Source organism: Pieris napi, chromosome 20 (genome assembly GCF_905475465.1).
Source record: "Pieris napi chromosome 20, ilPieNapi1.2, whole genome shotgun sequence".
In the NCBI taxonomy this organism is placed as follows: Eukaryota; Metazoa; Arthropoda; class Insecta; order Lepidoptera; family Pieridae; genus Pieris; species Pieris napi.
In genome coordinates, this window is record NC_062253.1 from 10629610 (window position 1) to 10650859 (window position 21250).

Consider the following 21250-nt stretch of genomic DNA (forward strand, 5'->3'; position numbering starts at 1 on the left):
CTAACAACAGCGAATGATTGAAGTAAAAATAGAGTATATTGTCAAAGGAACTTCTACTAAAATTTGGTTTCTATTTAAATATAATTGGATAAAGATTCGTATATATACATCGATACACTTCTAACGATTCTCCAAATTTTGATGTTTTCTTTGTATATTTAGGTAGAATAGATGGTAAGAAAGAAACTAGACGCGCTAAGTGTAACTTCCGTACGTAAAACTCTATTGATATGATTTTGTGTATATGAATCTCATCCTTTGTATCCAACCCAATTTTTTTTGACCAACGGGTTACATAATATCACGTTAGAACCTAAAGCAACTATTTCTACATATATTCTCTCATCAGGTTGCAGTTGTAAAAGCGGAAGCGGAAGTGGACGACTCTATGCTAGAGGTGACAAAAGAGTTGATGAAGTCGGTTCTCTATGCGATCACAGATATGGAGACTTTTCAGCCCAAACCGAAGAAAATAACTATTGTATCGCGGGTATACCGACTTCTTGGTGTTAAAAGTACTACGCCGAGCGAACTTTTCTCTAGAAAGGTATTTTTTTCAATTTTCATATATTACTTTTCCTTTCCATATTAGTTATGTTACACTTCCTAAGTGAAAAGTCCCGGTATAAAATATTTGCTCAACACCCATGAATCTAAGACTAATTCAGAAGTACAGTTACTATTTCACCATGTCTCCTGCTGATAGAGGACAAATCTTTGTTTTAATTTATTTTATTATTATTTATTACTTAAGATGTCATGTGGAACATGGTGTAATGATTGCTTACAAACGTTGTGTAAAACAAAAAACTTGGCGATTAAAAAGAGTTGCGCAGAGTTTATTTCCAGTTCTTCTCTTCCGTTCTACGCCCTTGATTTGAAAACTGGCAGTAAATGTAAAATTAGAAGCATTTAAAGTATATTTCTTTTTTGACGTTCATAAGTGTACATTGTGTTACCTATGTGAATTAAAGGATTTTTACTTTTTTGAGTTCCGTTTATTATTTAATTAATAATAAAATTAATTATTTTAAAAAAAAAATATTTCCTTATTTAGATTGAAGGTGGAAAGTACTCCGAAGCTTTGACCCTCGCGGAGACGTTTGACTTGGACAGTGATCTCGTCTATCAACAGCAATGGAGGAAGAACCCTGTCTCCACAGATGCCATTCAGAATTATTTGGTAAGTTACAGAAATATAACCGGACTTATACGTGGAATAAAATTGCCATGTTCGTTGCCATGGTTACGAAAATAACGGTTACCATGGTGATCGACTTTAGTGCATGTTTTGTAATGTCGTATTAGTCTAGTTTTTGAAAGTAGTATGTTTGACTTAAACTTCAGCGCCACGGTTTGGTTATGGTATACACATAATATAATGTATTTGAGTATCTCCAACGTTTCCGTTTTTACATTTCACTAGTGAAAAACTAGCTTTTGCTATAACTAGATTTCTTTTTATACATACTCTGTACAACAGCTGTTTCGTATATTAAAAGTCTACGGCCCAGGAGGTTCATGATCAACCAACAACCCAAGATCCTGTATACTCTTCACGCAATAGTTTTACGATTAAAGTATTGAATTAAACATTAATAACATTTGAATTTATATAGAGTAAGGTGTCTAAGAAGATATGGGCGGTACATCAATGCGTGGATCGTCTACCCGAGAGCTTGAGTGCTGCGAGGGACTTATTGGACTTTGGACTTACGCTCACATGTGCCGAGATACTAAATGGTGGGTTGTTTTATAGAACAGGGGGCAAAGGGGCAGGACGAAATTTCAATGGTTTAAAGCTATAAGTTTACTAGAATAGAACATACGCACAATGTTAATACACGGAGCAAACGCAGGCTGCAATTTCCCCGTACTAGACTATCTAAAGTTAGTAATTCTTTTTTGGGGAAAGGGATACTCTTTAATAAAATCCCAGAGGCTCTTTTATCTCTGTCATTTAATAAATTTAAGAAATGTATTAAAGAAAAGCTGTGTAAAAAGGCTTACTATAAAGTTAACAATTATCTAGTTGATAAAAGGGCCTGGGACTAATTCTAATTAATTTGCGATATTTGTTTTAAAATAAGTGTTTTTTGATGATTTGCTATTTTAAAAGAGTACCGAGAGTTTTTTACGCCGGCTTTTTCTCTCGGCCTACACCCTCTGCCTTCGTTTCCGATGAGTAAGGATGCCTACAGATAAAAATTAAATGACGTGGAATAAGTGATACCTGTATCTTATATTCCATAATAAACTTATTTTATTTTATTTTTTAATTATGAAAAGCATTCTCTTTTTAATAATTACTTAATGTCTTCAGAAATTAACAAAGACCTTCCCGAAGATGAGTGGAAATCTCCCGATGACGTCACAGTTGAGGATCTGAATGGGTACACGAGTGAATTGCTTCGTTGCAGACACGTTATGATATTTTATAAGGAGAGGCTAAATCTGTATGAGGTAAGTTTTAAATATTCCGTATTAATAAACGTGGACTAGAGATTGTATAGTGTCTGTTGTCATGGTTATTTATTTATTTACACTTTGTTGAATTACATATTTAGCCGGGCGGCCTTTTTAGTTTTTGCTAACAAGTTTCGCGATCTTTTCCAGATCTGTAAGAAAAAATCAATATGTACTAAGTAAAAATTAAATAAAGAATTAAATTACAGTTAATAATGTAAACGTATACCATGACGAAATAAAAAAAACTAATTGTAAGAGTTGGTTACTAATTTTTTATATTGAAACACATCATAACCGTGGTAAAAGGAACTATACTGTGTATAGTCCATGTTTTATAATGGGGCCGATTTAATTTACATTTGTCGAAAAATATTTTAGTGAATTTAAATGGATCACTTGATTTTGTTAGTTTCACGATTACACAGTTACTGAATTTTTTTGTCAAGATGTTGTATTAAAAGTAGCTCTCCGACTTTAATTCAGAGGTTTTGTTTAAGTCGATTAATCTAAATTACTTATTTATTTATTTATTTACACTTCGTTGCATTACAATATAAAAGTTTATCATAATTAAATATAAAGGAGGGCAAGTGGCGGCACTTTCGCTTTCGAGCGATCTCTTCAAGGCAACCACTGTGAGAAAAGAAAAAAAATGTATTAAATTAGATGAGGTAGGCAAGAAGTGCAAAAATACATATTACATATAGTTATTAAGAAAAAATTAAACTAAACAGGAACAAAAAACAAACTAAACTAACTCAATATTACAGGCCATATTAAAATGCGAGAAATCAACATACGTTAAAGACGAGTATCATCGTCTACGCAGCAACAGCTTAGTCCATAGTGCTATGGAAATCGCCAAAGAAGGCCGCATCGAGGCGTTGACGTGTCTATGGCCATACATAAAAAGCTTGTCTATGCAAATGGCGGTACTCGACAAGTTACCAGAATCGACCAGTCCCTTGGAATATCAGCATTTGTTGCCCACAAACGCGCCGATGATATGGTTCGAGCAGAAATCGCCGATTAAGATCAAGCCCTCGGAACATGAGCACGATTGGTGTAAGAAGGAGATTTTCAGGTAGGTCTCTATTTGTATTGTTTGTTTTACACATTTAAAAATTGTGTTATTTGAATAATTGTAGTTTTAGTAACTATTCGCATATCCAAAGTTTTTATTTACCCTTAAGACTCTCCATCATTAAAGGCACTCAAATTTTACATTCCAATATCAAACAATGCTGAAAAGTTTCTTAAAAAAGGACTTCAAAATACTGTAAAAATATTAAACTCTATTATTTTTTCTCGATAATTCTTGACAGCGCACATGAGATAGTCAAGATGACGATGATTCTTTTCTCTCACGCCGAACCTTTATGTACAAGAAATACAAGTAAATTTAAAAATAAATGTATACCTAGGAGAAAGACTTTTGTATTCCATTTCCATTATAGAACATATGACTTGTCGTGCTAAGTTGAAGAGGCCGCAAGATCAAGATTAATAATTCTTATCCTATATATAGTCATTGGTTTTGATTCATAATTTTTAAGTAGTGCCCATTGGCAGACTTTTTTTATATAAAAAATATAAAAAAAGAAAGAAAAATTATCATATTTTAAGGTCAATCTGGAGCTCGAACTGGTCGGAAGACACAACTGAGTCCCAACCGACCCTTCCCGAGGAAGAAATCGCGAGTTGGTACGAACGGCGTGCGAGGGAGATAGAAGAGCGCAGTGGGCTCGTTTCGCACGCGCTGATGCTCGTTTCTATCGCGACTTCAGGGGGCGGAATCAAGGGTTTAGATGCGATACTTTATAATCTTTTGACGTTGGACACTTTGCTGTACGATATTAATTTGGAAGATGTAACCCTGGCCCAATTGGAAAAGATGGATGTGATTGAAACCTGTGAATTGCTGACAACATATGTAAGTTGCGTGATGATCTTTTATTTAAAGAATTTTTACATTTGGTGTTAAGGTTACGGCGCAATTTATGACATAAAATTATTTTTCAAATCGGTTTACAGTCTGGACTATATACTATGATGGTTTTTTATATCAGTGTGTAAAACTTTGACATTTTCAGTCAACACCGGAGGCGTTCGTAGCAGATTTACGTTCGTACGTAATTCCGTTTCTGAAACGTCACGAACTGTTCGTGCGCCAAGAGGGACTTACCATGTCCAATCTTATTTCGTTTCTTGAGGCAACAAGTACGGACGACCTTACTTATACATTGACGGTAAGTTATCATTTCATATTAAGTTCTCAAGTTACGATCTCGACTTGACAACTGGCAGATATGTCAAATGTATATATTTGACAGCTCCTGAACCTACTTTAGTTCGATTGGCGCTTTAGAATACGCTCCTCAATTGTATTGAGTTTTGTTCATGTGAGAATTCTCCTCTAAGTGAATTTGACGTAATAGAATATAAATATTATATGGAAATAAAGTGGACGTAATGAGAATTTTACCAATTCTTGAAAGGCCGGCAACGCACTTGCGAGCCTTCTGGCATTGTGAGGGACCATGGGCGGCGGTATCACTTAACATCAGGTGAGCCTCCTGACCGTTTGCCTCCTATAACATAAATAAAAAAAATAAAAAAAAAGTACTAAATAATGTTCGCATATATTCGCTTTGGAATTGCTTCTACATAGTCAACTATATCAAATCTATTAAAAGTGGAAAATATTAGTGGCCAGTCTCTTATCAGAACTAGATATATATTTTTTTTAAATTATGTTACTTAGAGATAGATTAGCATTAATTTGAAAGAATGTATTTAAAATAGTGGTCTTTGAGTTAATTACTTACAAAGAATCAATACAAATATTTCCTATTATGTGATGATTCATTATTATCTGGGTAATGAGGTTTTAATACGTAATGTTTATTTAGGTATTCAAGTCAAAACGGGAGTTATCGTTAGACATGTCCACAACAGTGGAATTGGCGGAGCGATGTATTATGGCTTATGCGCACACGCATCAGTTAAACTTGGCCTGTGACTTACTGCATTGCATACTCAGGGAGTCGTAAGTAGTTAGATAAACGTCTTGTGGGAGAAATAAAAAACAAAATATGTATGACATTGTTTCGTTCCAGTACCTAAAAACTGATCTGATCTGGCAAAAACATTATCCATACTGCATTTAGTCAACTAGAAATAAGAAATTGAAAAATGTTTTGCAATGATTACGTGTAAAGCCGTACTCTAGTGCTATTAGTTCACACACCATCATGAAATCGATAAAATTTAAAACCCTGAGGTCTTGGTCTCAAGTTGCACCTGTGATAATTTTTTTGCTTTCCTTGCTCTTGACTTGCCGACAATTTTGGATTTAATACTTGCCAATTTTCTCGTAATGTTGAGTCCTCGTACGGACTAAGTGTTTGTGCAAGAAATACACACGATCTCACAACTAAAATCCTTTATTAAATAAATTATTTAATTCTTATATAAATAACAAAGATGGCATATATGTCTTTTTTATATATAAATGTTAATTACAGCGACGGCACAATTTCCAATACGTGCCTATTGCGCAAAGTGTCCGAGTTAGAAAAGATAGTAGCGGGCTGTTCGAAGCTTACTTGGCGGGACGTGGCCGTAGCGCCAAGGGATTTACGGGACGTGCTTAACGATAAGGAACAATGTATAAGGTTGTTGACAAGGCTGGCGAGGTCGCATGAAGTGGACCCTTTGACGTGAGTGTCTTACTCTCCTTTCCTTTTCTCTTTCTCAACAATTCTCAAAAATTGTAAAGAATTCTTTAATTTATAGTTTTTACTTTGAATGTAATGAAAGACGAGGAACGAGTATGTGCGATTCCAGTATGTGATTCAATTACCAGAAGTTTTTTTGTTTTCGTTAATTATAATCTCTTCATTAAAAATAGGGGGTAATATTTTATTAATTTCCGCCACAAATAGATTTTATTCTGTTCCTTATTGTTCATTACAAATCATATTTGAGTTTTCTAAAACTAAAAACGTTTTTAGAACTGAAAAAGCAAAGCAGAGGGAATGGAATAATATTCTGAAAGATATGCTGGATCTCCAGACCACAATCTTTGGATGCGTCACTCGGGAGGAATGCTATGAGGTTATTATTTAATTTCATTGGACCATTACTATTTGTTAGATTATTATTTTGAAGTAATATTGTATCAGTATTATTAACTATTGTTTGTTTTTGTTATTCATTGTTTGGAAGTTATCGTAACATATTCATGAACGTACTATAACCCTGATATAGCTATTCAATTTCATCTTAGACACTAACGTAATAAAACAGTGTTTAGTTTACATTTATGAATCAAACTAGAAACTTATTTAAAATTCTAAAAATATGCGTGCAAATTATAGTTGGTAGTTCCATAAACATGAAGAAGGGACTACCACATCGGAGTGGAAGAAATCCTTCGAGTTCATAAATAGAATAAGTAAAATAATCCTTTGTAGTTATTTTATGTTTTCTTGAAAGCAAAGCTCATGTTATTCGAGACTTTGAAGGTAATTTAATTCCTATTAAAAAAAAAACATGTGTCCAATTCACACGTGGTAGAAGTGAAACCTTCAAAAACAAAGTTTTTATAATTAAAATATGTAAATTAGACTTTTTCCTCTATCTAAATGTAGGATCTTTTCTTGAAAAAAATATATATTTTAATGTTAAATTTTTATTTATTACTTTAATATCAATCTTTAATTTGGTAAAAACTAAAATAATAAAAGTTTGAAATAAATTCACAAGATCCAACGTGGGAGAAAATGAGATAGGAAGCATTATACAGTGTATTAACTTTTAATTAAGTGTAGTACGAAGTTTTCACTTCAAAAAGTTTTTATAACTAATGATTTGTAAATAAAATTGATAAATAATCTAATTTTATAATTAAACTACTTACTTGACTTACTTATTTAATTTTCATGAAATCTGTTTTTTTATTTCAGAAAATGTTCAAATACACACTAATTTAAAGTTTATACACTGTATAATGCCTCCTATCTCACTCTCTCTCACGCCAAATGCTATTAATTTATGTGTCTGTCTCTTTTTACTGTCGCTTTTTCCGTTGCATCCGGTTTGAAATCACAACGATTCTAAAGATGTTTCACTTCAAAAATAGGTTTACGCATCAGCCCTCCTCACATCGGGCGATCCTGACAGTATACGCATGTCTGCGGACGTATTAACGTGCACGCCCCTAATGCAGTACGGTTCGCATATGATCAACTATGAGAATACGGTGAAATTAGTACTCAACGCAGCCAGAGAGTACTTCAACTCGGTTTCGTCGCTCATAGATCCCGATTTGCAACTTGCGACGTAAGATGTTTATCAATTTATTATTTATATATAGTATCTGTGACGTTTGCTAACTTCAGGTGTGTCTGTGTGAGTTTTTGCCTAGTTTTGAGGGTTCATTTGTTTTGGCATCTGCGTTTTTTGTTGCCTTTTTTTTTTCAATTAAAATATATTTCATTTTATCTTATCTTATTTTGAATAGTAAGTTTACCCTTGTCTTAAGATCATCCTGGAGAAATATCGAGAAAATTCCTCAAATTGTCTTTTTAGTGCATTTTGAAGTAATTTCCTAATGTAATATTGCTTTCCCTTTAAAAGTATGTACCATATTTTACAGCTAATTTAAAAAAAAATTGTTTTTAATTGTATTATTAATATACTAATACTACTTTTAGGTTATGCTTGAAACTAATCGAGCGTGGCAATGATGAAGTGCAGCAAGAGATTGATCTGATCGAAGCTTTGCCCACTCTCAATGCTTTTCGAATTAAACTTTTGCCTATTCAAGGTAGGTTATTGTCTGCTGATTTGATATTTCTGCTTCTATGCGTTCTTAATAGAAAGATATTACTTTTGCACTTACTTATTCCTATGTGATTATTGGCAATGTTATCCTAGTGAAATTCTCAACTCTAAGTTTCGAACGCCGACTTCTGCTATTATAAATTTACTGTTGAGCTAAATGCATTGATATACACACTCAACGTCAAAAAAAAGTCCTCAAAAAATGAGCGCAACATTCTAAATTGTGCGCTCATTTCAAATAATCTCGCGTCTAATAAGTGGAGTCGATGTTATTTATTTGTGTTTTTTTTTATAAATATATTTATTGAACTTTTTTGTGTGTAGTTTTTGACAAATATATTTACGCTATATAAAGTGTAGGTCAGGAGGTAGCCAATTTAACATTTTTTTTTTAATTTAAAGAAAAAACTTTTTAACCGGATTAAAGTTATGTATTATTATAAATTTACAACTATTTAACATCCAACACCTTTTGTCTTCAGTCACCGTGACCACGCACGCTGTAAAGCACCCGAAAAGTCGGATAAATTTAAAATTATGTTAAATAGTTGTAAATAAAAAAGTCATGTTCGACTCCACTCAATACCTTGTCCTACCGACCACGGTCGGTCGTAAAATTTTATTGCCTTAAGTACGTATACACTGCGTTGTAATAACAACTTTAAGCAATTCGCGTAAGGTTGATTTTGCAATAATATATGCTTGTAACATATACTGTTATAGAAAGGGACAGAAATAGTGTTTCGGGACACTTTCGAGCGTTACTTTTATTCGAGACTGTGCATCTTGGGTTTTTTGTATATCAATGGCTAAATGAACACTAGCTCAGACGGTGAAAAAAAGCAAGTTCAGATTCCAGACTGAAGAAACAGAGATTTCACAATTTTTGAGTTTTTGACACAAGGATACGATTTGCTTCTGCTTTCTATACTCAATGCCAATCCATTTTTTACTACAAGAGATTGATATTTCAATAACCGATCGATGGATCGTTTTGTAAAATATCTTTGAATTCGACAGATTGAATTTTGACATTTTTCAATCTAAATTTGCGAAAATCTCGATTGGAAATAAATTTAGATTATAGAAACCGACCGTATATCATACGTCTCGACCCGAATTTCTACCCTAAGACCCCAAAATTTTCATTTCTATTAAATTAATTTTTTTATGAAACTTATAAGAGATTATTTTTAGTGCGACTGTGTGGAGACCGTATGAAACTGATAGAGGATTGCTTAAAGGCCGAGCCGAACGCGTTCTTAGCGAGCGAGAAGCTTCTGCAAGTTGCTCAATTGTTGCGGGTTGGGGGCAATGACGACGAGGCCAGGTGAATAAAAACTTTTCACACATTCATTTTTACACGCTTCGCTTTTAGCTTCACCTGTATGTATGTATGTATGTAACCGACTCCTTCGGACTCGATTTTGAGCCACTTTATACGGACAGATTTTATTCAAATTTTAAATCCGAAAAAAATTAAAAAAAAAAAAAAAAAAATGATAGTTTAAAAAAACTTTTTAGTTTGATGTGCTTTAAAAGCGTGTTTTTTAGTTTTTTTAACAAATTATTTATTACATTATATTCAAAATTTATCCTTCGGAAAACCAGTTCTGTGCTTCATATTTTGTTATACTTACTTATTTATTAGCCTTGTGTAAAAAATCAGTGAAAGGGATATAGAAACGTGTTAGCATTTTGGATGTTATAGGTTTTTAGATATTTCTTCTCTTAAAGTATAATACAGTTGTCAAATGTTGTACCTTATTTGGTAGTCGTATGTTCTTATACTCAGTAGTATTGTAGTCATGTAGGCACATTGTATAATTTTAGTCTCAAGACTTTGCTCTAGTTAAATTCTTCTAATCTATATTGTAGTGTTTCAGTCTCGTTATACTTTACTATTAATGATTTACATTCGGTTTGCATAATAAAGAAGAAATTATTTTATTACCAATAATTAAAATATACATTTACTAAACAAATAAGGAAAAAAAATTACTTAACAATCGCTAATCAAAATTAAAAACCAGGGAAGGTATGGTTCTAACCCGCGTATGCGAGTACGCGATGCGTGCGGACGCGGCGGGCGGGCAAACGGCCGTGGCGGGCGCCAGGAGACTCGCGGCCTTGCGCTACTCGGGCGCATCGCACATACTCGCGAGCGTCGCACGCGCAGCCAAACCGCATACGGCCGCGCCGCTTAGACGCGATCTCTTGGCCGCCGCACTTACTTTTTGTTTGCCCGAGGATCTTGAAAAAACACTTATATCCAGGTATATTTATATTTTTTTATAATATTGTCTAAGTTTGATAAGATGTCGTTATTCTAATGTTAGTAATAACTTACGTTACATATTACGTAATAACTTGGTTGACTAAAATTTAGGTTTTTGTGTTAAGTTTTCTATTTAGTTACGACGAAAAAAGAGAGAGACGTTATAAATGGGTATTTAAATAAATGTTTATTTCAAGATATTGTTTTTAGGCTGAATTTGGAGCTGGAGAGTCTTCAACCAAAACCAGTTGAATCAAACTATTACGGCTACCGATGGCCGTCCACTGACGATGAATATTCTGATGCTCTTAGCACGGTATGTTAAACTTTTAAACTACAACTTATCGTTAGAACTGTTAGCTTAGCCTAATCTATCAAAAATCAGGTTACCAGTTCGTGGCATATAACAAGTATTCGTGTTCGTGTTTTGTGAGTGTATGTATGTTTATGCATAGTTTCCTTGGAAATTAGAAGTCATATCGACATGATTTTGATTTAATTCAGGTATATTAACTAAGAGAATAGCCCAAGTTTTTTTCAATTAGTTAAGTCAGTCGGAGGACAGGAGTCCACGACCGCCCAATGAACTTGACGCATTTCTGGATCACGTATATACGTATACGTAGGTCAGAAAGCGGTCAAGAAAAACGTGGAAAACACACAGGTCTCACCGGGATCTGCTTGTATAGATTAACTACCAATTAAACAAACTTAGAAATGTCTGCCCCATGGGAGATGAAAATGTTAGCGACATAATTTTTGGAAATATTTGCTCGAATGAAATATCTTTTACAGCCCGTAACCGAAAAGAAAGATTTCCTAACGCCGGTTCAGGAGAAGAAACCGCTTCTGAATTATTTAGTGGACACCATACAGAATAAATTTGTGGCTGGGTATGTTTTATTATCTTTTAAGAATCCTTCTTTCCAGTATAATCACATAGCCAACTGGTGTTACTTGATTTAAAAAAATTGTATTACTTGGATATAAAGACTAGATCAATGGCAGGAAATTAAACACTCCATTAATTACTTGATTCACTATAATTGACTTCTTTCACATCACTGATTTTACATAAACTTTATTACTTCAACGTTAAAGGACGAATGCCCGTGCGCATGTGCCTCAACACTCCAAGTTTTATATTCTATTTCCTACTCCGACTCGACCATCCTACTTCGGGCAGATGTTTGAGGTCAGTTTGTAAACAAACGAACGAGTCAAACGGCCAACTATGGCACCTGCGCGCTTATTGCAAGATTCTAAAGAATTTGTTTATATCTTTCATAAAAAATCTTTAGAATTTAATTAAAGAAATATTTAAAGCTGACAATTGATAAAGAAAAACTTTTTAATCGGATTAAAGTTATGTATTATTATATCTTTTAGTTGATACCAACTCCGAGGAAATAAATACAGATAATGCAACTTTCTCAACAGCTGTGATACTTTTTGACATCCAACACCTTTTGTCTTCAGTCACCGTGACCACGCACGCTGTAAAGCACGCGAAACGTCGGATAAATTTAAAATTATGTTAAATAATTGTAATTTATAATAATACATAACTTTAATCCGGTTAAAAAGTTTTTTCTTTAAATGTGTAAAGGTTATGTCAATCAAAGACAATACTATGTGCTGACAATTGATATTGAAAATTGACTTGCTAATCTAGAAAAAAATTGTGAAAATGCCGGCAACGCTCTCATGTGCCTTTTGGCAATGTGCGTGTCCATGAATGGCGGTATCAGGCGAGCCTCCTGCCCGTTTGCAAAAATGATTTTGACGTTTTCGTAACCAATTTCTTAGTCGTTCAATATGACAATACTGGCACGAATAACCAGTGAATGTTGTTTTTAATTTTCAGTGAAAAGGAAGTCGAAAGTGAGTCTGAAATAATTGAGCGCAAAGTCCACTGCCAAGAGTTCTATTCAACCCTTTATCCAGATTTAGAAGTATCACAAAACTTCTATCGCTACGACCGGTTTTCGATCGAGAACCAACTCGATGCTGTCGACTCACCTCACACGAATCTGAAGATTTATTACATACAAAACTGCCTAAATGATAATCCTAGTAATGATAATGAGGCTCTGGGTAAGTTTCTAGTTCTTAATTTTAACTATTCGTAATTGCTACTAACACAGGTTTAAAGAATAATGTTTGTCCCTTAATATGGTATTTACGAATCGTATTAATTACGACTGTTATTGGAAACAGTAATAATTTGAGTCATAGTTCTTAATCTGAAATATTTTTTTCAAAAATAGTAAATTATATTTTTGAAGTAAAACTTCTATAGGCACATGAGGGTATAATTTTTACGGAAGAAACGCAATAATAATAATAATATTAGCGTCACGGAGATGTGCAGCGTTTTTGTCGATGAAATGGGAGCAAGAGATTGAGACCGATTGAGAGAGAGTAAGAAGGGCGCATTACGTTATAGAAATTAGTCTCGGAAATCTTAAGTTATAGATTTGAACGAGACTTTGTCTTCGAGAAAACTTGTCAAAGAAGTTTCACTTCTGACATGTGTACTTTGTACGCACGCACTTTTTTTAACAGTAAAAACCTGCGAGTTAACTGATATTGGATATATCTATAAAACATATACATTATTTTTTGTGTTAACTTATTCTAACGGTTCTATGGCCCAACATAGGGCAGATGGCCTTGAAATAGCAGTTTGAAGCAGATTATTTAATTGTAAAATAAACAATTTCAGTGGTACAAAAATGCGCCGAAGATATCCTCTATAAAGACACGGCACTGAGCGCGGCCTGTCTCTTGAGGTCCACTCAAGACTCGGCTCTGTGCAAGCAATACTTACAAACGCTGTACTCTGAGGCGGCCGTGTCCGCGGCTCTGTACGCCACGCTCGTCAAATGTAACGCACCCGAATTACGGGACAACGTGTATTTGGCGAAACCACGTGACGTGAGTTGAACATTGTTTTTGATTTTGAAGTGAAACTTCCTTAGCATCGTTGTGATTTTAAAGTCGATGAAACTAAAAAGAGACAGACACATAAATTCATAAATAAAATTAGATGAAATTTATCAATTTTATTTACATACCTTTCATTATAAAAACTTTTTTAATCATTGTAGTTTTTATCAAAATAATTGATATCAAACTTGAAAATTAAAATTACATTCGTCCCATTATCTTGAAACCAAATTTTTTGAAGGTTTCACTTCTACAAATTACCACTTAATACGGTGTTACTATGTATCAAAGGATTAAATAAAAAATAAAATAAATCAGTGGCTCTACAACCTCTTTAAGTCTTGGCCTCATATTTCTGAATCTGTTTCATGATCATTTTTAAATTTAATAGGCAATTAGGTGATCAGCCTCTAGTGCCTGACACACGCCGTCGACTTTTTGGGTCTAAGACATGTCGGTTTCCTCACGATGTTTTCCTTCACCGTTCGAGCAAATGTTAAATGCGCACATAGAAAGATAGTTCATTGGTGCACAGCCGGGGATCGAACCTACGACCTCAGATATGAGAGTCGCACGCTGAAGCTACTAGGCCAACACTGCTCTAAAGGATTAAATTACATTTTATAAAACTAATTTATTCATACTAAACATATTTTAAATATCTTTAACTATTCAAAGTTTCGAGGTCCTCACGACTCAGAGTCTAAATTACTCAAAAATCTTCTTAAATAAATCTTTAATGGTACCTTAATTCCTAATTAAATATGCAGTCGCATTTCATTAAATTGTTGAAACTGTTGAAGTTTTTTAATATTTAAAAATGTCTTTCAGATGGCTATATCGTCGCTAAAACAAAATAACGGTACCGAAGAGCAAATGGCGCTGATACGTGAATGCATTGAGAAGTTAAGCGCCATGGGCGAAGTGAACCGTTTGAGGGCGCTCGGAGTCAGTGTCAATGCGCTCATGTTCAATGCTGATGAGGATTATAGGAGAGAAGTTATTTATAGACTTGCCAAGTAAGTTATAATAACGTTTTGACGTGATAACGTCTTTAAAATCGTTTTAGTCGGGTGACATGTTCAGAAACTTGTGTCACACCAAAACCTCACGAGCGCGATCGCAGGTATAACGAGAGAGAGACGGACCGATCTCCCGTCTCATCTCGAGCGCTGCCAGTCATTCCGTGAATGTATGAAGAAAAATGTATATCATAGTCGAATAAGTAAACTTGTCATTTTACACCCGAAATTTATCATCAAAAGTGTGAATAAAACGATAGATGTAATTTAAAATTTGAAAAAATTGTTATCTTCATTAATTCCTTACTTCCCAAAAACTTATATCAACCAATAAGACGTTATCACGTAAACATCTCGATCGTAAACCCACTTTACAAACAACCAATATTTTTTAATCACGAATTACTTGCGATTTAAACACTTGTATACTTATTTATTTAAAAATACTATAATTCAAAAAATATAATTAAATAGTTTTCAAACAATTTGATGTATTTCGTCTCTACAATTAATTGACATTTTCCAAAATATAATTTTTTAGGGTAAAATTGGTTTTTAAAAGTAATATTGTAATAATTCATTAATTACCGCGTTCTGTAATTTCTGAAAAAAATATAAAAAATATTTGCCGAAACCAGGGATCGAACCAGGGACCTTTAGATCTTCAGTCTAACGCTCTCCCAACTGAGCTATTTCGGCATTGCAATACTTTTCGAAATTGTAATATGCATTCCATTATTTGAAAATACTTATCTTTTTTTGTTAACACATCTATCTGCTGTCAGATAAGGAAAAAGTCTCGTGTATTGTTAAGAAATATTTAAAAATATATTAAATTCATTTTAGTTCCCATGTGACTGATAATATTCATATCAATCATATTTCAATACGATCGTGGCGTGAATCTTTGTTTTTTTAATTACATACATAAAATATAAAGCTGATTAATTCGAGTTTTACAATTAAATGTGTCTGTTCAACAGTAGTTTAATTATAAAATGTTAGTGTTATGTAGAAATTATGTCAAGTACTGATAACATGTCAAATGGAAGAGACCAGCTGCTCACGACACAGGCAATCCTACGTATAATATGGGGCCAGTTCACTTTCTTTTCAACTAAATGTACTGATCTCTTTACAACGCTTTACCGTTACGAAATCTTTTACGAATAAATATTTATTAAACACTACGGTTTAACTGCTTTTCGACCGTACCAACACTCGCAATATTGTTCTGTGCATTAAAAGTGTAGTACGCGCATCAACCAAAGACAAAAAAAAACTTTAGAGGTGTCAAGGGACACCAGGATGGAACGAAATTCCTTTCGATTAATTTATATGTTAATTGGTATCATAATAGTATGATAGATTTTCTCGACACCAATCTTACGACGAAAAAAAAAAAGCCAACATCACGAGGTGTTCCCAGGTACTGACCTCGTCCGACGTTGCTTAACTTCGGTGATCGGACGAGAACCGGTGTATTACAATAGCAAATAGCAAAAAAGTGTCGTGACAACTTTTTGTAAGAATTTTTTCCGTCTAGCCCCCTTTCACAACGCGCGATAAGGAACTTCGTTCCAATATATGGGAAATGTCTGTTAATGTGTGATTTGAATAAAGGTCAAACTCTGAGGAACACGCGCGTCTGGCATGTGGTCTGGCTTTGAAGTATGGATTAGATTTGCTGGACGTGTGGCTTCATCATGTCGCATCTGATTCTACCTTATCGCATATCGCACCCGACGCCATTGAAGACATCGCGAGGAGGCCCAATGCACACTCGCGGTAATTCAAATAAAATATTTAATAGGGAAAATTGAAATGTATTTTTATTAAAACGCTGCTGGTAATTGCCAAAGTAATTTTTTATCTAAATGTTAATTACTAGGCTTACTAAGTACATTTTTGATGTAAGTTATTTTAACTTATTTTAAGTAAGTTTCTATAAGTTAAAATTTAAACTACGTTAATTATAGCCACTAGGATGTACTGTTTTTAGAATTTATTAATATTTCTATTAAAACGTCGAAATCAACTTAACACCTCTGGGTCTGTCAATGTCAAAGTATATTTAATAACTAAATGATGAATAACATTTTTAATATTGAAACATGAATTTAATTTTTTTTTCTATTTTTTAACGTCAAATATACTTTTTTTTAAGAATTCGCGAAGTCCTGTGGCCCGAGATAGCTGGCAACAATTACGTGGCGTTGATAAATTATTTCACATTACTCAAGAAAGTAGACGAAAAGACGCTCATATTCGGTCTGAACGCAACTGAACATATCAAACTGCTGAAGAAGGCCAAATCCGCTTCGCCAGGTAATAGAAATGAAAAAAAGAATAAATCAGTAGCGCTGCAACTTTTTAAAGTCTTTCTGAATCTGTTTCATGAACATTTGTCAATCTAATAGGCAAGTAGGTGATCAGCCTCTCGATGTTTTCTTTCACCGTTCGAGCGAATGTTAAATGCGCATATAGACAGAAATTCCATTGGTGCACAGCCGGATAGGCATAGAACCTACGACCTCAGTGATGAGAATCGTACGCTGAAGCCATTAGTCCAACACTGTTTTAAAGGAAGTCTTACAAAATATATATTTTACTGTGAAGTCCGCAAACACCTCAATGAGGATTGGGGAATATTTATGCATCTATTTGATGATAATAGTTTTTTTATTGCAATTTCGTTCAACAGGAAACACTCACTTTACTAATATTTCTTTTACATGACTTATTTCATTTTTATATTAACAAAACAAATGCGGCACGGCCGTACCATCCTTTTCTCGAAGCGCTTCCGTCCATATTCGACCTTCCTATACTTTCGTTGTGAATAAATTAAGCCTGCCTTTTCTTGTACCATTGTATAGTCAATCTATTTAATTAAATCACAAAAAATTGGATTAATGATATGGTCACTAAATGATGTTGTTAGGTAAACTAATTACGTAATAACTTAAGACAGAAGTCGGTCAATTTATTAAGGGTATGTTCCGATATACACTGCGACCACTGTACAGAGTACCGTCAATTTAGTATACTGTGAAACCGTTTCTCTATAGCCAGCTATACTGGTTACAATTTAAAACGGAACGCAGTCCAGTATACTAGTCAGCTTCGTTTTTCGACACAGTTTTCAAATGAGTGCATCAAAGTTTTTCAATTCAACAAGAAAAACTATTATTGGAGTATTATCGCATTAAAAAAATCTATATTAATATTAACTGTCAATTGAATTAATACTACAAAGAAAGTAAGTTAGAATTTTAAATGTTTGTTATTAAACTGTAAGTTATATCAGCCGTTAGGCATTCAAGTGGTTTTGATTGATCACGTGATCAAAGCACTGCGAGTACTAAGGTACTCGCAGTGCTCGAGGTAAGCCTCGAAAACGCCAGTGCTCGCAGTAGAAGTATAGCGGGGATTTGTGACGTCATATATTTCCCTAGGACGCTGCGGCTGTATACTGGCAGCCATAGCGGAACGAATTTTTGAACAGTGGGAGCACTATACAGTACTCGCAGTGTATATCGGAACATACCCTAAGTAGGCACTTATTAAATTAGGACTTGGTATTACATGGATTTTTTACGGTAGAACAGAGTTGCGAGACTTGTTTTTTTAATAAGTTATGTTTTTATGGCATCCAATTATTGTCCAAATATATTTTTTTTAGTAGGTTATAATTGGTTCGTCAGAAATGACACATGTTCTTCAGGTCTGCTTTCTGCTTTATACGTCGTGTGCTTTTACTAGATAATAATAAGCCCTCGCTTATTTATAAAACTTAATTACAGAACTCGATTATAAACTCCTGTTGGAGCAGCCATCGGAAGAAAAATTTACTGCCCACATTTTGAACATAATAAAACCCGATAACGCCGGACTTCTCACCAAGTTTTTGAGAACTCTGCCCCCGGCCTTTAAGATTCCACTAACCGTCAACCAGCTGTACACCAAATGGCTCACTAAGTACTTCTTTGACGTAAGTTATTTTAGCTTATTTTGTGTAAGTTTCTATAAGTTGAAATTTGAACTACATTTTATTGTCACTAAGATTTACTATTTTTAGAATGTATTATACTGTTAGTCTAAATTTAAAGATTTTGATAGTATCGTTATCGCATTTGTTTTTTTATCTAATTAAAGATAATTTTAGGTGTAAATATTTTATTGCGCTCGGGAAGAACGACCGGCGCTACAAATTGTTACTTTACCCACTATCGCACGAAATTTGTGGTATACAACCCCTAGAATGTTCCACCCTTATGAGGAAAATGCATACAATTTTCTTAAAACATCGTGATAATAACAGCATACGTAAACCATTAATTACTATATAATAAATGTAATTTTTTAAATTTATTTCTTTGATAATAAAAACATGTGGCATTTTAATTTACAATTCTATATTTGAGATTTCAATAAATTGTTTTGTATAAAATATAAAATACTAATATTTCATAAATTTTCTTTACGAAATTTTAATTATAAAAATAGAATTTCTATAAGGTAATTCGCCCTTATCACTCTCTCTCAATCGGTCTCAATCGCTCTCTCCCTTTTCGACAAAAACGCTGCACATCTTCGTTTCGTATAAAAATTTAACCCTCATGTGCCTAAAGAAGTTTCCCTTCAAAAACACACTTGTAGTCTCAATCTAAACGTTGTTATTAATGGAATATTCATAGGTACCCACATCGAACGTGAACAATAAGAAATGGATGCAGCAGTATCGCGAGTGTGTGAGCTATTTCAACAAACTTTCCAAAGACGATATCGTCACATTCGTCGAGAACACTTGCTTCTCACAGGACGGCATTGATCGGTAAATATTCTCTACTTTATGTACACAAGAAAACTACACTTATAAATTATAATTATAAATTTGATTTTTCAAGTTACGTGATAACACAAATGTGTATATTATGTATATATTATTCAAAAGCCGGCAACGCACTTGCGAGCCCTCTGGCATTGAGTGTATTAAGCGGCGGTATCACATACAGTCGGGTGACCCTTTGAAAAAAAAAATATAGGCAATATTTAACCGTCGTAACTGAAGGATCTTTTTCAAATACATAACTTGAACTTGAGATACTAAAACTAAAAGTCGTATACTTACCTACGGCTTGTTTATCTGCTACTTTGGTACTCCAATGAATAAGCTTTCTCGCCCTTACAACTTAATTACTAACATTAATACCATTGATATACAAAAAACCCAAGATGCACAGTCTCATATAAAAGTAACGCTCGAAAGTGTCCCGAAACACTAATTCTGTCCCTTTCTATAACAGTATGTCTATAACAGTATATGTTACAAGCATATATTATTGCAAAATCAACCTTACGCGAATTGCTTAAAGTTGTTATTACAACGCAGTGTATAGTGTATACGTACTTAAGGCAATAAAATTTTACGACCGACCGTGGTCGGTAGGACAAGGTATTGAGTGGAGTCGAACATGACTTTTTTATTTACAACTATTTAACATAATTTTAAATTTATCCGACTTTTCGGGTGCTTTACAGCGTGAGTGGTCACGGTGACTGAAGACAAAAGGTGTTGGATGTTAAATAGTTGTAAATTTATAATAATACATAACTTTAATCCGGTTAAAAAGTTTTTTCTTTAAATTAAAAAAAAATGTTAAATTGGCTACCTCCTGACCCACACTTTATATAGCGTAAATATATTTGTCAAAAACTACACACAAAAAAGTTCAAGAGTACATAAATTTATTTATAAAAAATAACATCGACTCCACTTGTAGACGCGAGACTATTTGAAATGAGCGCACAATTTAGAATGTTGCGCTCATTTTTTGAGGACGTTTTTTTGACGTTGAGTGTGCATCTTGGGTTTTTTGTATATCAATGATTAATACTGATATATTTTACAACAATCTTTCTACTTTCCATAATTTTGTGTATGACGCTTAATGAGGTTTAAGTTTCTATTTAGATTTAGTTATTATTTTTTTACTTTTTGGTTATTTAATTGTTTCCCTTGCTAGCTTATGTTCTAATACAATTGATGTGTATGTGAGTAAAGTTTGTGATGTCATATTTCTTGTATAAGTTTATGACTTATAAATAAATTAATTGTTACCGTATTTTAATTTCCGCAGAGTGCCAGGCCCGACTCGTATCTGGATGATAATGCAAGCCGTGGATTATTGTCATCAAGAACATGAGAACGAAATCAAAATGAATAAGAGGTATTTTATGTGTTTATATTTCTTTTTGAGTTATAATTCTATCGAAGCAATAATTCTTTCGGCAATAGGTACTCAAGGCTGATCACTTTCTTATCTTTTTTAATAGAGCTTTAATTTTATTCATAACGTTAGAGTACACAAGATGTTGTTATTGGATAATCGTAGAAAATAAATTGATATATTGTTTGCGTTTAAGATATTTATGAATCAGGTTGATTGTCCCAACGTTTTAACTAAATGTAAATTTTGTGTACCCTCTAGATATCCCAGGCATAGCATCGTCCCATTCGTTCCACCTTTCAGATGAACGCGTCTTGGTCAATATCAACAATATTCTGATAAAAGAGAGTGGTCTGATCCATAGCTCATATCACGCTATGAAATAAATTTTCCTTAGTTTTTCAACTTATGAGCAGTGTTGGCCTAGTGGCTTCAGCGAGCGACTC

General features: G+C 33.8%; 1 protein-coding gene and 1 non-coding gene across 4 annotated transcripts in view; one reads left to right on the top strand and one right to left on the bottom strand.

Moving 5' to 3' along the window:
* LOC125059656 (NBAS subunit of NRZ tethering complex-like) overlaps positions 1-21250 on the top strand; it is a 32124-nt gene that overhangs the window by 5501 nt on the left and 5373 nt on the right. For all 3 annotated transcript variants that reach the window (XM_047664173.1, XM_047664174.1, XM_047664175.1), the window contains 24 exons: positions 350-547; positions 1058-1183; positions 1620-1743; positions 2324-2463; positions 3240-3553; positions 4096-4402; positions 4563-4718; positions 5382-5518; positions 5997-6191; positions 6486-6588; positions 7616-7815; positions 8190-8302; positions 9517-9649; positions 10353-10595; positions 10808-10913; positions 11393-11490; positions 12465-12694; positions 13326-13537; positions 14381-14568; positions 16195-16359; positions 16739-16899; positions 18378-18565; positions 19272-19408; positions 20715-20804. In XM_047664173.1, coding sequence (XP_047520129.1) covers positions 350-547; positions 1058-1183; positions 1620-1743; positions 2324-2463; positions 3240-3553; positions 4096-4402; positions 4563-4718; positions 5382-5518; positions 5997-6191; positions 6486-6588; positions 7616-7815; positions 8190-8302; positions 9517-9649; positions 10353-10595; positions 10808-10913; positions 11393-11490; positions 12465-12694; positions 13326-13537; positions 14381-14568; positions 16195-16359; positions 16739-16899; positions 18378-18565; positions 19272-19408; positions 20715-20804 — 4064 coding nt within the window. The remainder of the gene's footprint in view (positions 1-349; positions 548-1057; positions 1184-1619; positions 1744-2323; positions 2464-3239; positions 3554-4095; positions 4403-4562; positions 4719-5381; positions 5519-5996; positions 6192-6485; positions 6589-7615; positions 7816-8189; positions 8303-9516; positions 9650-10352; positions 10596-10807; positions 10914-11392; positions 11491-12464; positions 12695-13325; positions 13538-14380; positions 14569-16194; positions 16360-16738; positions 16900-18377; positions 18566-19271; positions 19409-20714; positions 20805-21250) is intronic.
* Trnaf-gaa lies at positions 15198-15270 on the bottom strand. Its single transcript has one exon. It is a non-coding gene; the product is annotated as a tRNA-Phe (tRNA).